The sequence below is a fragment of the Peromyscus leucopus genome, chromosome 16_21 (assembly GCF_004664715.2).
Source record: "Peromyscus leucopus breed LL Stock chromosome 16_21, UCI_PerLeu_2.1, whole genome shotgun sequence".
In the NCBI taxonomy this organism is placed as follows: Eukaryota; Metazoa; Chordata; class Mammalia; order Rodentia; family Cricetidae; genus Peromyscus; species Peromyscus leucopus.
The window spans coordinates 21566491-21584131 of NC_051084.1; the positions used below are offsets into that span (position 1 = coordinate 21566491).

The following is a 17641-nucleotide window of genomic DNA, read 5'->3' on the forward strand; positions in this document are numbered from 1 at the left end:
AATTCCCTTTGTGAGTGATGTCCTGGTTGCTCACTGGAGGTGAGCCTATTACAAAGAAGGGGGCAGTACCACAATCCATGGGGTGATTTAAAACCCTTACATCATAGTAACTGTAATATCTTGACACATGTAAACCAGGCCAGATCTATTCAGCATGATAATGTCTTCAACTAAAGAATGAGTTATGTAATATAAAATAAACTGAAGAATATTAAAGGCCTTTTACAGACTTTTAACTGAAAATAACAAAAAGGTGACTGTTTTTTTATAGTAGCCCCTTTTAGTATTGATAGTGTACAAATAGAATAATTTTTCGACCTGGGACTTATGCAGGGATGCTTGGCTCAATCTGAGAAGAGGGGACTGGACCTGCCTGGACTGAGTCTATCAGGTCGATCCCAGTCCTCGGGGGAGACCTTCATCTGGAGGAGGTGGGAATGGGGGGTGGGCTGGGGGGAAGGGGAGGGGGCAGGAAGGGAGAGAACAGGGGAATCTGTGGCTATTATGTAGAACTGAATAGTATTGTAAAATAAATAAAAAATATGATAAAAAAAGAATAATTTTTCGAAGAACTATGGGACCTAGTGGGAATCACCTTCTCTCTGCAGGTGGGGCGTTGTCCGAGGCCTGCACTGTAAGTGCATACGTCCGTCCCACGACCAGCTCCACTCCTGGGGCAATGCTCACCAGCCCGGTGGTCCTGTTGATGATGAAGTCTCCTTGGGCGCCCACCAGAATTTCATAGGAGATCTCCCCATTGGAGCCTTCATCAGCATCTACTGCCGTCAGCTGGAATTGAAAAATCACAACACAAATCTTGTTAGGATTCAGCCTTTTCGCCACTGTGTGGCTTCCCCAAGGGAACTGATTTCAAAGCTGAAGATAATACAGCGTGCATTTGGTGTGCAAATGTGTCCACTGCTTTTGCGTTTTGTTGTAACACTGAGTCACTACAGGAACCAGAATTGTTGTTTCATCCCTTGTGATCATGTTCAGAACAGTTTTTCAATATTGAAGACTGTATTTATTCTAATTTAATAAAAGGAAAAAGGAAAGAAAGCCTTAACATAAAATTTAAGAATTTATTCTTTATCTTACCTGCCATTCTTGACACATGAACACATATCACTGTGCTCTGAGACCAGGACAAAATGAAAGGGCAACGTTTGTTTTATTTCCACTCTGCTTCTGTTGGCCTGTTTTCCCATCTACAGTGTTCTCCTGCCTTAACCTCTTCCCACTGGCTTACGATGGACTGGTAAAGCCCACGCGACAAAAACCATTTTCTTTTAAGAAAAGAGAATTGCTTTCAGAGCCACGGAGATGACGGCACATAAGCACCTGAAGACTTGATGTGCACACATTTAAAATCACTTGTAGGCAACTGGTATTTATTTATTGCCTGTGAGAGGAGAATGACCATTGTTAATCTCATAAAGCAATATTAAAGCGATAGTGTTGAACAAAGTTCCTCCACTTTTTGATAGATATAGATTTACAAAGAGGGGAAGAAATAATCCTGGTAGGAGATGTTACTAACATCCTCTTCATAAGCTTTCACACAATCCTATGTTCACCCAGTGTAGAATATGGAGGGAATAAGTACACGGCCTCACTGTACCCAGGAAGGAAAGCAGAAATTTTCTTTTGGATAAGGACAGGACATCCCTTTAACCAGTTAGCCTCTTCTTTGGTCACTTTCCCTTGTGCTCTGATAATACCTATCACACTGAAGTCCTAGATCTTCCAAGTTCAGAGTCCCTTGGGGATTTGGTGAAGCCTGGTGCACATTGCTGGTGAAAATGTGAATGTTGCAGATTTACCCGAGAGAGGCAGTGTTAACAGATGGCTCATGTTTACTATCACCAGAAAAATGCAAAGAAATTTCACATATCCATTTCTGACGGATTGAGGAGACACATGGCACATGTTCTAACTCTGATTCCATTTTATACAGGACTGGAGAGATGACTCCGTGGTTAGGTGCAGTTGTTAGTCTTCCTGAAAACCTGGGTTCAACTCCCAGCACCCACATGATGGCTAACAACCATCATTCTAGTACCTGGGGATCAGATACATGTACCAGGCATGTAAATGATGTACATGCAGCATGAAATGAAAACACTCATACACATAAAAACCTACTTTATAACTGTGGTCTGTGTGTGTGTAGGTTAGAGGACAACTTTCAGTAGTTCGTTTTGTCCTCCTATCACATGGGTTCCAGGATGAAATCCAGGCTGCCAGGCTTGACAGAAGATGCCTTTACCCACTGATCCATCTATCTTGCTGGTCCTCTAATTACATTTTTAATTATTCACTGCACTTGGAGTGGTCGTGGGCACAGAAATAGCAGCAACAAAAATAGAGAAGACCAAAGGAAGTTGAAAGACTGGCATTAAGGATGCTACATCCAGACATTGGTATTTTAGGTAGAGAGATGTGGCTGCTACAGGGAAGACATTTCCCGAAATGATTCTGGGACTTACGTAGGCAGGACAGACCATACACCTAAAGGCAAAGGAGACGGGAGCTATTTGTAGAAACAGTCAAATGAATGATGTGTATTTGGGGAGAACTGGTCCTGTCATAAGAAGTCATGATCTTTGGTGTGAGGATAAAATTAGAATCGTAGAGGGCGGGTAATGAGGAGGAGATATCAGTTTTGATTATAGTAAATCACTTACACAAAATGTCTTAGGAAATCTTAATTAAAACTTAGCTCAAAGTGGATTCAATATTAACATTTTTCTTGGGAATTAAATTGGCTAAAGAGATTTAATGATAAATGGCAGTGCATCCATTTATGAAGAGGAGCTGGGAGTGTGCTTTGGGGACACAGGTATTATGGATGGTCTTATTTAACATTTTTATAAATGAGGTTGGAAGGGAGGCGGGGATAGATGATAATTAAATTGAGGAAGGCACCCATGTGGGAGGTGCTATAAATATCAAACAGGGCTACGGAACACAAGTGTTAAGAACTCACCTAAATCTGCCATCAGTTTACCAGAGATGAGCTCAACTATTCTGCTAACACTGCAACTAACCCCTCAGAAACTATCAGCCTGTGGAAAGTTTAACAAGCAAATGAACGTGATGAGAGTATGTTTAAGAGAATTAGACAGTTTCAAACAATCTTGATTGTCTCATTCTCTTAGTTTTGAGTTGTAAGAATTAACATCATTTTGCACATTAGCAAGCATTTCTTTTGAAGAAATTATCAGTAGTCTAGGATTAAATTGGGTTGACTTCCCCGGTAGGATTAGTGTTGAACTACTCCTCTGAGTACCCAATCAATACCCATACTTTCCTGTATAAAACTGACGACTCAACACATTTCTTTTAAATTCTCAGTGAAGGTTTGCTGTGGATGGCTCAGCTGTAGTCTACATTGTGGGGTTGGATACAAGTATCAATGACATCTTGACAGCTGAAGTACTCGGTGCCATTACAATACAATGACTTGTGTCCAAAGTCATTAGGTGAGGGTGTAGGAAACACATATTCTATTATGGGATGGGGAGAACTACCTCCTAAATTAAAAGTAGCTGTGGAAATGACTGACTATAGAAGACGTTAGTGTAACATCTCCAATGAAATGAAAATGAATCCTGCCTTTTTAATGCTTTAAAAGTTTTTAATAACTAAATGATGAATACTGAGCTATTTATTTCTTTTCCATATTGTATTACAGTCCTTTCCATGAAGTTTAAGCATACCCTTCCATAATTTTGTTCTGCTATTTTTTAAATGTATATATTCTAGAGGTCCCAGCCTGATTTGATCATTGATGCTATGCCTTCCTGGGCATCCTGGGTTAGTGATAATGAGAGACTCTGTTTTTCATTGAGTAGTTTATCAATTCTCAATCCATATGTGTGTGATGTTGACACTTGGCTCCTGTAAGGCACAGTACTGAGGCTGAACCCTGGAATTGTGGATATTTCTGTTGGCCCTGTCTACCCTAAGCTGAGATAAACTTCCACACGGATAATGCAGGTCCAAGAATTAAAGCAAGTGTCATAGATACTGATGGCCTCATATACAGTTATGTCCAAGGTTGAATGATACTGAAATCTCTTGATATATAAATCAAAACTCTACCTTCAAAAAAACTAATTGAAATTGAAAGTATGCCACTTTATGAATAATAATTTTAAATCATATATGAAGAGAGTTTTGTAACTGGTTATGAGGCATACTATCATGAGGAATAAGTTTGTCATATGTACTCTTCTTCTTGGTTTGTGCTGGGCACATACCTCTCTCCCTGTAATGCATTTGGCACCCTTGCTCACTAACCTTCATGCACTATTATTGCATACACATGCCTCTCCAAACAAGCATCTAGTGACTTCAGATCCCTGCCTCCATTTTACTTTCCTTATGTCCTAATAGGAGACCAGAAAAGAGAATCTGGCTTGAACTGGTTTTGGGCAAATAAGACAAAATTGTATCCTCCACTGAACTTTATCTTATCCCTGTGCATAATTTGGTGTACATATGATTAAAATTATATATATCGCCGGGTGGTGGTGGCGCACGCCTTTAATCCCAGCACTCGGAAGGCAGAGCCAGGTGGATCTTTGTGAGTTCGAGGCCAGCCTGGGATACCAAGTGAGTTCCAGGAAAGGCGCAAAGCAACACAGAGAAACCCTGTCTGCAAAAACCAAAAAAAAAAAAAAAAAAAATTATATATATCATGAAAATGAACAAGGGCAACAATACATAACTTAATATGTCAGTCGAGATGGAGAACTATCCAAACTCTGCCCTTTGCAATCAGATTCCTCCTTCATCTGAATTGCAGAAGAGGAAGCTCCAAACAATAATCATGGGCCTGAATCTATATCACTTAGGCTGCCACTTGCTTCCTTGCACTATATGCTGGTCTTTCTTATAGTTTGGCTTTCAATAAAGTTTCCTTTCTATTATTTGCAAATATATATGGGCCTTTGTTTCAATTTCTTCAACAAGATGACAAAAACTTACAGACACCCAACTGTGACCCAACAGTCCATAACAGTTATGTTCTTGGCTCATGCCATGACCTTTGTATAGAATGATTGTGTCCTGATATTTTGGTATGTGGTAAATGTGATCACAAAGTCATCTAACCATCTATGGTTAATTAATCATTATAATGGTCAGAAGTCTTAATATGAAGATAGTAGCATTACTTTTACTGAGAAATTGTAAGATAAGTGAGTGATGGAATGCAAATGGCAGACTTTTTCTCTGTATTCATTTTTATATTTTAAAATTATATTTATCTAAATTTTAAATTGAACACATTTTTAAAGTGCCTTACTTCTTACAATATCTGTTAATGTTCTCTTTATTATCACAGTTGACTATTTGAACCAGATGTACAGAAAATAATAGAACCATTTGGGTAAGATTTGGTGGCATTTAGAACAATATTTGTCCATTAATGCTCAATTATGGCTCTTATTACAATGAAGATAAATTTACAAAATAAATTGTAGATGGATGATATCCTAAAACATGTCAACTTGAGTTCAATAATTCTGGAAAATACTCCATTATTTCATTGGAAGAGAGTTATAAAAGTACACTACACAAGGCCACATGATAGTGATATTAACAGAATTAAATTGTAAACTTGATTGAGAGAGAGAGAGAGTCATAATCTAGAGGAATCATTCACTTCAGTGTGAGTCATGAATACTGCAAAGCTCCAAGGCAAATGCAGAAGGAGCTACATGAAAACCAAAATACAAAAGTTCATAAAGGATGCAGGGTGATATTCTTGGGGAATATACTGTTGAGTAAGGAAAAAACATGCAAAAAAAAAAAAACCCCAAATAAACTCATGTTGACATTTTGTAATCTCTATATTTTAAAACCAACATAATAAGAGGCTAACAAGCGACAGGGTAGATACAAAGTTGTTTAGGCATAGATTAGATTCCAGACATTGTCTGAAAGATGCAGATATGGCAGGAGGAAAAGGATAAAGAAAAAGATATAAAGAACAAGACATCCCATTGTGTCCCATGTGCAGTGTAAGGGGGCTGCATCGATGAAGGGGATTTCATGAGATTATAATGGGCCTACAAAGACAAATGATGATCGAGCCACGGTACTTGTCACACAGAGCATTGCTATAGGGGGATGATGCTGGTGTGAACACTCTGTTCAGAAATGCCAGATTAATATCCATTGCTTATACATATTACACCTCATCATCTTTACCATAGAGTGTGTTCCTTCTGTACCACATTGCCAGCACAGCCTCACATGTGTGCATGTCACACACTTGCCTTTGCCCTGTGTTGTTTGCTCATGTGGACTATGGTGTTTGCACAATGACAAATATCTAATGAAGCATTTCTAAGGACTTATCTCCGTCAAGAGGCAATGCGTTGACTGCTCTGAACACTTCCAGAGAGGCCGACACCAAATTGTAAATTGAAGCTCACAGTGTACCCATAGATAGTACTACCAGCATGCTGACGAAACATCCCCTACACTGCAGTAAGTCTTTGAAAACCCCTGTGCCAGAAGTAAAAGAGGAAAGGGTTGATTCATATGACATGTGCAGCACACAAGGGACTCTCAAACAACACGTGCAACCCACAGAGGTCTCATAAGACATGCACAACATGCAGAGGAGTCTCTGTACTGTTTCCTCCATCATGGTTGGTTAGTGTTGGTTTTGGCATTTGGGGTTTGGAAATCTGGGGAGACTGACATGCTTTTAGTTAGGAAATATGGCTGCAAGAGGCAAATAATGGAAGGGGATTATTTTAATGTTTATTTTTTAACTTTACCTTTATTTAATTATTTGTATGCATATGTGAGTGTATATGTGTGGGTACGTGTGCCATGCCATGTGTATGGAGGTCAGAGGGCAGCCTTTAGGATTAGGTTCTCTTCTTTTCACAATATGGGATTCATAGATTGAACTCTAGTGCTCTCACTTGATGGTAGGTGCCATTAGTAATGGCTGAGTCTTTTCATTGACACATATGGGCCATTTTTAATAAGATTTTAATTTGTTTTTAATCTCAGTGCTTGCTTCCATGTATATATGTGTACCACATGCATGTGTGGTGCTTTTGGAGGCCAGAAGAGGGTAACAGATACCCTGGAATTGAAATCCAAAGCTGCTATTTCAGTGCTGGGAACTAAATTTGGGTCTCCTGCAAGAGCAGCAAGTACTCTTAAGGGCTGAGTCATCCATCCAGTCCCCATAGGACTTACCTATGAGGATGAAATGATGGACAAAGTCCTTTAAACTCCAAAATATGAATCAAAACTTTGCACACCTGATTTAGGTTACCGAGTAGATACAGAGACGAGAAGTTCTGAACAAATTATGAAAAGTAAACAGACAACAAAGAATGAAGATTATTTGCTGTGAACTTGCAAATTCTTATAGTGGTTTGTTGTGATAAAAAAGTATTTTCTAAATTGTGTAGCACAAATGGTTATTATTAATGATGAAGTTGAGAGACTCCTAACTAGTAGAGACAGACTGTTAGAATATTAACATAAAATCTAAGAGATTTTTTATATCTATAATATGTGATTTTCACTGAGGATGCTTCTATTTTCCTTAGAATTTCAGATCCCCTCAGAGCGTGATTTATTTGAATCTTAACAGGAGACAAATTTCAATCAAACAATAGACCAAAAGGGACAGAGGTAGACAAAAAGAATGTATTGTGTTTCTGCCTGCTTCCAACCAAGTCATGCTGAGACTCCATTTTCTGTTTTGAATTTTAATAGACAAGAATTCTGTATTTCATCCATTGTTTCTTGTTTGGTCTGTTTGTGAGAAAATAAGGTAAATAATTCCTTAGGAATAACATTGTAGGTCACGGAATTGCCTTTACATTAAGGGATTTGTGATGTTCTAACTTTCTCAGACAGTAGTTTCTTTGTTTATTTTAATTCAATAGAGCAAAATTTTGTATGCCAACGCTCTATTATTGTATAGTTTAGTTAAGCATACATTACTTCATAATATAAAGTTTGAGTTATAAAATTATTAAACTAGATTGTGGTTATCTCAAAACACAGAATTTTCCCTTTACAAAAAACCATTTAACATATACTTAACCCTTGAAATTATCCATTCTGATTGCGTCACTAAAAAGAGATATAATTTCTTCATTGAAACAAGAGTACAGTAATATTCTGTATCTTTTCCCTTCAGAGGTTTTTCCATCTTCCAAATTCTGTTCCTACCTTTATATCTGGCATGACTGATATTTCCCAACTGAAATTAATCTTTTCTAGCAAAGTCAAGGCTGTTGGAGACAAGACTTTAGGCAATGGTGGTTTACCATAGCAGATAAACTTCCTCCCCCAAGATAACTGAAAATCCCATGCCCTGAAGTAAAGCAGATGCAGAAACTTCTCATGAAATGTGACATTAAAGACTGTAAATAAGAGTTGATGATCAAACCATGCAGACATCATGAGTTACACAAGGTGAAGCAAAACCACATCAGGCAGATGAATCTAGATATGTGTTTTAAAATAATTTTTGAGGATCAAAATTGAAACTCTAGAGTAAATATAATGTTCAAGTTAAGCATATAAATGAACAAATAATAAATCAGATATTATTAAGGAAAACAAAAACTACATCAGGTGTTAGAATGAGATGGATCTCTACCTAGAATTCTTGGGACAGTTGTGGAGACTTCTACAATTGGTAAGAGAAGGCCAACTCAGCTCAGCTCAACTCCAAGTGACAGCAAGAAGGAATTTAGAGTTGAAGAGGGAAGAATACAAAAGCTGGAAACTTATTAACAGGAGACATCAAAAGTAGGGGATCTATGACCAGGTGACAGGGGCAGGGGTGGAAGACCTTGATCAGATTTCCAGGATGGAATCAATCTCTCTCTGACCTGGGATTCTTGCTAACGTTTGGCTAGCCAGGTCAGTGGTAGGGTCTAAAAAAAATCAGTGCAATAGAGCATGGGAGAGTTTATGTGAATTGAGCTCAGCAAAGAAATATCGTGAATATTCAAAAGTTTAAGTACCCCAAACAGTATAAAAACACAGATGGATCCATACGTCATAGATTGTGGAAAATGAAGAGAAAACTTTGAAAGCAAGAGGAATAAAAATTCAATTTACAAAAAAGAAATAACATTAAGTTATATGACTACTTCTCACAAACAATAAAAGCCAGGAGTAAAACATATGCATGTTGTTGTGGAAGATTAAAAAAATATCTAACACTTCTCTTTAACGAACTACTCTGCAAAAAGAACTCTAAAAATTAAATATAAAGAGATCTTCTAACATTGTACATAATAATGATGTCAATGAAAAATCAGATAATATGATAGTTTCAATAAATACAGGAAGATTAGTTAACAGAACTCAATATCTAGTTCATGATAAATTTTCAGCAAGCTAGGAACAGATGAAAGCATGCTCTTCCTTATGAAAGGGCAGCTAGAAAAAGAAGCAAGTTCACAGTTCATAGCTATTTGATGGCAGAGGGCTGACTTTGCTTTACTAGTATCTGGAAGGAGAAATTCCCACCTGCACTTTTCCTATGAGTTCTGCACTGGGATGTGTTCATTGGCACAGACACCTCTGGTGTGGTTTGGACCATTCCACAATGAGTCCTCCTTAGACAAAAATGGCTTGTACTACAGTACTGATTCTCTGTCTCTCTGGATAACAAAATTTTATACATGCAGGATGGTGTCTGATTATGCCAACCCAACAGACAAAAACCAGAATCACCCGAGAGATGCTTTAAAAGTCATTTGCTGGTAAAGTTGAGAAAAATCACATGGTGTGTTCAATAACTGAAGGATGTTGTGCTAAAGGTCTATAGTATGTGCCTCAACTCTTTGTTGTAATAAAGGATTCATTTTTCCTTATGCAGCTAATAAAAATGAATAGATGTTGATCTCTAGGACAGAAATGTGAGCTGGGAAAATAACCAAGCCTCATAAGGTTGATAATTATCCATGCAGACAGAGTCACCAGGAGAAGAAGGTATGCTGCAATTGGGAAAGAAATACATTGAAGGTTTCTGCCAATACCAATAAAAGCTATAACCAGTAGAAGACACAAACATTTTTTTTTCCGGCAAAGTGTAAATATTATAAAACTAAATGAAAGCTGCCTGAGGGTGATAGTGTGCTTATTGCAGGAAATTCCAATTGTTTTCTGGTTGAAATGTATTGTGGGATGATACTATTTTACGATCTACTTTTATGCTCCAGACATCACAGACTTAATTTTGTGGTGATAGAAATAATAATAAAAAAGACCTTACATTCTGTGTCTATACATCTTAGAAGAACAAAAAAGTATCACCTAGAGGTCTTATTGCCATTCATATATGAGATATATGGTCTTGCAACCTTTCTTGAAGCTACATGAACTTCGTCCTGGATCTGAAACACCAGCGATCTCAAAGTTGGAGTCTTTGGATCCAATATAATGTTTGCTGATGGGACAAATTGAGTCTCTGAAGCTTAAACGTATACCAGGCTACAGTCTATGCCTCAACTGTTCAGTATATTGTAACAATCAAAGATGATGGACTCCTCATGTAGAGTATAACAATGTATAGCACCCAGTTATACATCTATCATGAATTAGATGCTTAAGTATAAGCTAGCACATGCCACTCATGTCTTAGGAACTGTCAGAAAAAGCAAACAAGGAATGAAATTATGAGAAGACATTATACTGTGGGGTTATTTTAAGTGCTTGCTTCCTTTTCTCTGACAATTTCAAAATCATGTATTAGAATTTTACTGATTCACAAAATACTTATGTAACACGAATCTTAAAAGGTCTTAATAATAGAAACAAACTCAGGGCCATGTATTGAGGTAAATGCTGGATGATCAGAGAACAGAACACAAGCCACAGCTAACCTCACCTCACCAATTCCTCAATTGATCTTGTTTTCTCAAACTGGAAGCCTCTGAGTCCTCCTCTGAATGGATCTCAGCTGAACTGCTGCTCAAAAGCCTAAAAGCTTAACAGGCTCTAGTTCCTGGTCCTCATGCCTTAAATACCTTTCTGCTTCCTGCCATCACTTCCTGGGATTAAAGGCGTGTGTCACCATGCCTGGCTGTTTCCAGTGTGGCTTTGAACTCACAAAGTTCAGATGGATCTCTGCCTCCAGAATGCTAGGATTAAAGGTGTGTGTGCAGCCATTTTCTAGCCTCTATGTCTATCTAGTGGCTGTTCTGTCCTCTGACCCCAGATAAGTTTATTAGGATGCACAATATATTGGGGGACACAATATATCACCACATTTTTACTGACTCTGAGACTGGAGACAGAGATCTGAAGATCTCAGATGCTCTTAAATTCTCTCACATTCAGCTTATATTTTTATTATATTAAATAAAGAGTTGTTAAACTAGGCTTTCATCAAATCCCTCTCACAAGCATCAGCAGCCCACCTGTACCAGGATATTTTACTATTTTTTGAGGAAACCCCAGATTTGAAAAGCCAAATCTAAACTGCTTTTCTATCCAAGGTAATTCTTCCCAGACCAATTGACAGATTAACTGACATGCACAGAGCAGTCTTAACTTGTACCAGGTACTGCATTCTGAAACATGCAGATTCAAAAGCTAAGCAAAGCAGGAACCCTGGGAAAGGTGATGGCTAAGTAAAAACTCTTTAACAGAAGTGTTGTCATACAAGAAACAAAGTCTGCTATAAAACAACAGAAAAGCCCTTAACAATAACAGTGTTGGGAGAACAAGGCAATATATATTTAATATAGTAAAAGGAAAGCAAATATTTCACTCTCCTTCCATTTTGAACCCCTCTCCAAGTAGAAATGGTGTCCGGACGCCTCAGGCAGTCATTACACCTGTGTTCATAACATCTGTCTCTGCAAGAACGCGTATTTGCACCTGCCTTTGAGTGTTGAGCGTTCTGACAGAGTCACAGAGTTCTAATTATCCAGGAAGATCTCCTATCTACCTGATCCTTAACAGGTGTCACACAGATTGAGGACTAAAAGAAAAGCTCGCGAGTTTGACATTTAATGGTGCACTGATGGGATGTGTGGTTCCACGCGAACGTAGCAGTGCGGCATGAGTGAAGTTCAGGTCACACAGGTCAGAGATAAAGGCAGACAGAAAGAAGACGGATCACTACAGCTGTAGATACATGAATTGATGCATCCGTCCAGATAATTTTGTCAATGAGGGGAATGAACAGAGTAAGGCAACATAATGAATAGCTGGAGATATGACTTAGCTCATAGAGTGCTTGTCTAGTATGCACTAAGCCTTGGATTCCCTGTCAGCACTACAGGAACCCAACATGGTGGCACCTCTCTGTAATCCCAGCATTCGATATGTGGAGCCATGAGGATCAGGAAATCAATGACACAATCTGCTACAGTGAGTTCATGGTCAGCCCAGACTGAAGACCAAAAGAATTCTATCTGGGTGTAACGTTTAGATTCCAGCCTAGACACAGTAGAGTATACTTTAAGATAATACTCCCCAAAGTTTGGTTCATTACCCACTGAAGACCAAAAGAATTTTCTCTGGGAATAACATTTACATTCCAGCCTAGATACAGAAGGCTAAAGAGCTACTTTAAGATAATACTCCCCAAAGTTTGGTTCATTACGCATTCATCATCAAGATTCATGATGGTCTGTTAACAGCATTTAAGAATAAGGCCGACACATAAACCCATAGCTGTAGTTCATAACTGCAAGCTTTGAGATAGTTCTGGCTTCTCTCTTTATGTGCAACCTATCCACTTTCTGTACACTAGGACAGCCACCATCTAATAAAAACACTGCACTCAGAGGTGGATCTGGGCTCCTACAGGCCAAACAGGCTTAGACACAGAGACAGCGACCTTACAATAAATGAACTTGTAAGGAAGATTCACTTTTTGGGAGGTTGCTGGCTCTCACCTTTGCCTTTTAAGACCTTCACTCACAGGACATCAGGTTATTAAGCAACAAGCCAAGTGGCTGATTTCTGGCAGGCCAGGGGTGTCAATGGTGAGACGAGGGAGTAGAGAAATGGGTCAGAACCTCACATGGCATTTGCAGACTGGAGTTCTGAATCCCTTTGCTTTGTTTTAAACTTTTCTATCCCTGGGAAATCAATTTCATTTTTATTTCTAGTCTCTTGCTGGATGATTTACAGTCACACAGTTCTTTCAGCACACACCAGGAACAACATTACAAATACTAATTATGAACCTTAAATTCTTGGCTTTTAAATAATTAAGAAAAACTTGAAGGCATATAGACACAAACAACAGTCTGTCTTCATAATCTGCATGGTTCAGGGAAATGCACACAATATAAATCTTTAAATGCAAAGCAAGATCTGTTTTAGAAACAGATACATAAGGGAAATTAACTTTTGTAGACCTCAAATGCCGGAAATAAGCTTTTGATCCCTGAGGGCAAACATTTTTGAGCTATGCTTCACCACATAATTACTATCGTTTTCTTAGTTAAACTTTCCCATTCCCTGCTGGCTGGTTTTCTATATAAACTTACTTTTATTTCTAATTACATCATTACAGAGATGAGAATCAGGTCTAATTAAATAAAAACATGAAAATAATTGTCATTCCCTTATCTGCTACCTTTGAAAGATGCTTCTTTAAAGAAAAATGTGCCTGGTCCACAGATTGACTAGAAATAAAGGGGACGCACTAACAAGTTCCCATCCTGCACCTCCATTTGCAGACGCTGGTTTCTGTCTGTCTTTTGTCTGAAATACATATACTCAGCACCTACTCAGTTAATCAACTACTACACACAGGTACTATGGATAAGCAAATGAACTAATTATAGGTCTGCTCTTGAAATAAATGAGCTAGAACTAACCCCTCAGTATGAGAAGTGCTGCACAATATGTGAAGGACATTTATGGGTCCATGCAAAGCCTTTCCTTCATGATCATGGACGTAGACAACATGCAGAAAGATTCTCACACACAATTGCAGTATTCCTTTTCATATGACCCCAGAAATTCCCAAACTGAAGAAAAGAGGGAATATATGGTTTCCTGTTAATACTGCAGAGTGTAAGTGGATAATGGTGGTTCATCAGAGCATGCATTTCTTGCAGAGGAAATATTCCTGACACATGCTGGCATTGCAGCAGCAAATATAGAGAAAGAGGTGATGAACTCTGAAAGTTTGGATCTGAGGCAAAGAAAAGAGGAAAACAAGAAAATTTCAGATGTTTATAAGGGGTCTGCCTGGATCTTAAATAGAGGGTAAGGTATACATGGAGTATAAGTACATGTGTATATGTCTGTGCACATGGGCAGATGTGTGTATGTGTGTGTGTGTGTGTGTGTGTGTGTGTGTGTACATATACATGCACTGGTTGTATGTTCATGAACATTTACATGTTTGTGTACATGCACAGGTGTTTGTGTGGGTGTGTCTGTGAACATGTACTGGTATGTGATTATGTACATACATGCACAAGTATGTGTGTATGTACTATGCATGTGGGTGAGTATAGATATATAGGTGAGTGTATACATGCAGAAGTGTTTGTATTTGAACATACGAACATGCATATGTTCATTCGTGTGCTTGTATTTGTAGTTCATGTGTGTGCATGTATGTGTATGCCTGTGTGCATGTATGTACGTGTGTCTATGTGCACACGGATCTATATGTGTGTATGGACACACAGAGTCAGCTGACATTCTGGTAGAAACATTTCCACACCACATCACATTGTTGGCTATGAAGTGTTCTGCTTCCGAGACACAAGGTTAGGAGCGGCTTGATTCTTAGGAGCAAACCACTGATGACCGAAAAGAAAGGGTGATGGCTTAGGAGAAAAAGAAAGTGAGAGAGCACAGAGAAGACAGCCAAGCATGAAAACCATCTAGGAAGAAAGAGATCAAGAGGAAGAAGTAATTCAAGGAAATGAAAATGGGGCAATTGGGGATGGAGGTCAGAGATGACGTTAAATGAAGGGTCAGGGACGCCATGAAGACCGCGTGAGGCGTTTGGCCAGTTTTCAAAAACCTTGACCTATCTATGACAAACTAGGCACCAGCATTTAACTCTACTTATTTTGTCATTGCTTAGTATGTATAAGTCATTTACAATAATTTGTTGCCAGATCCTGTAATGAGTATACAGGATGGTGGCCTCCCTGGCCTGAAAGTGACTCAATCTAATCAGGTCTAACCCTCAGGGTCAGAGAAGGTCTAGGTCTCGGTCTCTTCGTGGTGGCAGAGCTGAACCCAGCGAACTCAGTTTTCGGTGCTAATCACCTATGTGTCGCCCTTTGGGAGGCACATCCAGAAACTCGACAGTGAAGCTTAGAGGCTGTCTTCCTAACAAGCTCCCCAGAAAAAGGTTGAACAGATGGCTTGGAAAATACTGGAATCAACTACACTTCGGATTCTTAAAAAATCCTCATTGATTGATATTATCAAGTCTTTATACCCGTATTCCAAATAGTCAGAATACTAAAAGAATTTGTAAACTGGCTTGTAAATTATTTAAATGTGAGCACGTAAAATGTGAAAAACCAAATTTGTATGTCTGAAGGTAATTTTCATTTCCTGGGAGAGCAGTGTGTGATGCTCTGGAAAGACCTGCTGCAATTTTGGGCATAATTTTGTCTGATTCGCATGTTCTTGAAAGAACCATTTACTATCTAATCTAAAATTTCTCTCCTGTAATGATTTGACTTTAATCTAGACATGCAATACCTAATATAGGAACCTACCGATTTATTAAAGCAATCTTTTATATATGTCAACAAAGGAAGTTTAGCCCATTTCCACGACAGTGAAAGGTAATGTGAATATTTAAATTATGTGATGGAACGCTAATCATATTCAGTAAGCTAAATTTAAAAAAAAAAAAAACAACAAGCATTAGCAAGTCAAATAATTATATGTAGTGGCTACATCATATACATATATGTGTGTGTGTATTATATGTTCAGTGTTAGTGTGTGTGTTGTGTGTGTGTGTGTGTGATGTATGAATGCATGTGTGCACATTCTTGTTGTGGTTCAGTCCTTCTACCATGGTTTCTGGGCATCAAGCATAAGATATGTGGCTTTGTACATGGAGTGTTCTTACCCACTGAGCCATCCTGTTGCCAGCCCAGGATGTTTATTTTTATTTGAAATACTAACATCAACTAGAAAATCTCTAAAGCTGTGCCATTTGTATGTCTGAAGGACATTCATTTCCTGGGAGATCAGTGTGTGATGCTCTGGAAAGGCCTGCTGCAAGTGTATCTCACATTCAGTGGAGTTACCTGAATGACACTGTCCCCAGGACTCATGTCTGTGTAAACATAGACATCATAGGAGATTTCTGGGAAGGTTGGTGTGTTATCATTTGCATCCATCACTCGGATATTGACCACAACTGGTTCACTTTCTTGTACGCCATCAAATGCTGTTATCTGTGGAGAAGTCACATAAACATAAGAGCAAAGAAGTGACTCCAACAAGCTAATACTTTTTTATGTGATTTAAAAATATGCTAAGCTTTCAATAAAATGAACTAGTAAGATATAAATTACAAATATCAAAAGTGTTTCAATCTTTTAAGAAGCAATTATGAGGGCTCCACATATGGTTACAGGGATTTTTAAATAACGAGATATGGAATGATTTTAGAAGCTTACATTGGACCAATGACATTGATGACTCTTCAAAGTCAATATATTTGTTGTTGTTTTTGAGACAGGAATCTTATAGTTCCATCAGACCTCAAACTTGTTACAGTTGAAGATGACTTTGAATTTGACTGTCTCATATTCCTACTTCCACCTCCTAAATTTTGGGATGATAGGCATGCACCACCATCACATTTGATTTATGCAATGATGGGGATTGAACCTAGGACCTCGTGCATGCTGTACAAGTGCCTCACTAACTGAGCCACATGTCTAGTCTCAGTTAAATTTATTCCCTAATGCATAACTGAAAAACTTTCCTCATGATTATAGAATTTGCATACAAGACAATTATTTCACAATCAGCATTCTTATATTAATTAAGAAATGAAGGTCCTGGATATGCAATGTAATATTCTATCAATATGTAAAATGGTGATATAAACGATTCATCAACATTCATTACTCAAGATATCTTAATTACCTTATTGACACTTTAGAAGTACCTAACACTCATGAGTGCTGCAGCCATCTGTTGGCCATCTTGCCTAAATAACTTTGAAAATCTACTACATATCTGAGTTGTAATTGTCATTTGGGGCTTTCTGGAAGCTACGGTCATCTGCAAAGTGGGCTCTTCCAGAATGAACTAAGTAAGCCCCATAACGTGTGCTTTTGTATCATCCACTTTTCTCTTTTGCGTCATTTGGGAATTTGGATATAATAAACTTGCTTTGATCTCTATGATATATGGTGCATTTATCTCCTACACCGTGATAAATGGCTACAAACCACAACTCTAATGACCTTCATTGCTCCTCTAATAAGTCAAACCCAAGGTCTCTGTCTCAGTATTACTGACATTCTGGTGCAGATACTCTCTGGTGCTGGGCTCCTGTGTGTACTGTGGGATCGATATCCAACAGCACTCATTGTTTCCACCAGAGTATGCCAGGAGCACCTCCCACACATCAACATGTGCTCTCTGGAGAAAGGAAATCA

General features: G+C 38.4%; 1 protein-coding gene across 9 annotated transcripts in view; it reads right to left on the reverse strand.

The window, feature by feature from the left end:
• Positions 1 to 17641, reverse strand: part of Pcdh15 (protocadherin related 15) — a 1398279-nt gene that overhangs the window by 262442 nt on the left and 1118196 nt on the right. For all 9 annotated transcript variants that reach the window (XM_037199986.1, XM_037199987.1, XM_037199980.1 and 6 more), the window contains 2 exons: positions 16274 to 16423; positions 596 to 789 (listed from right to left, as the gene is read on the reverse strand). In XM_037199986.1, coding sequence (XP_037055881.1) covers positions 596 to 789; positions 16274 to 16423 — 344 coding nt within the window. The remainder of the gene's footprint in view (positions 1 to 595; positions 790 to 16273; positions 16424 to 17641) is intronic.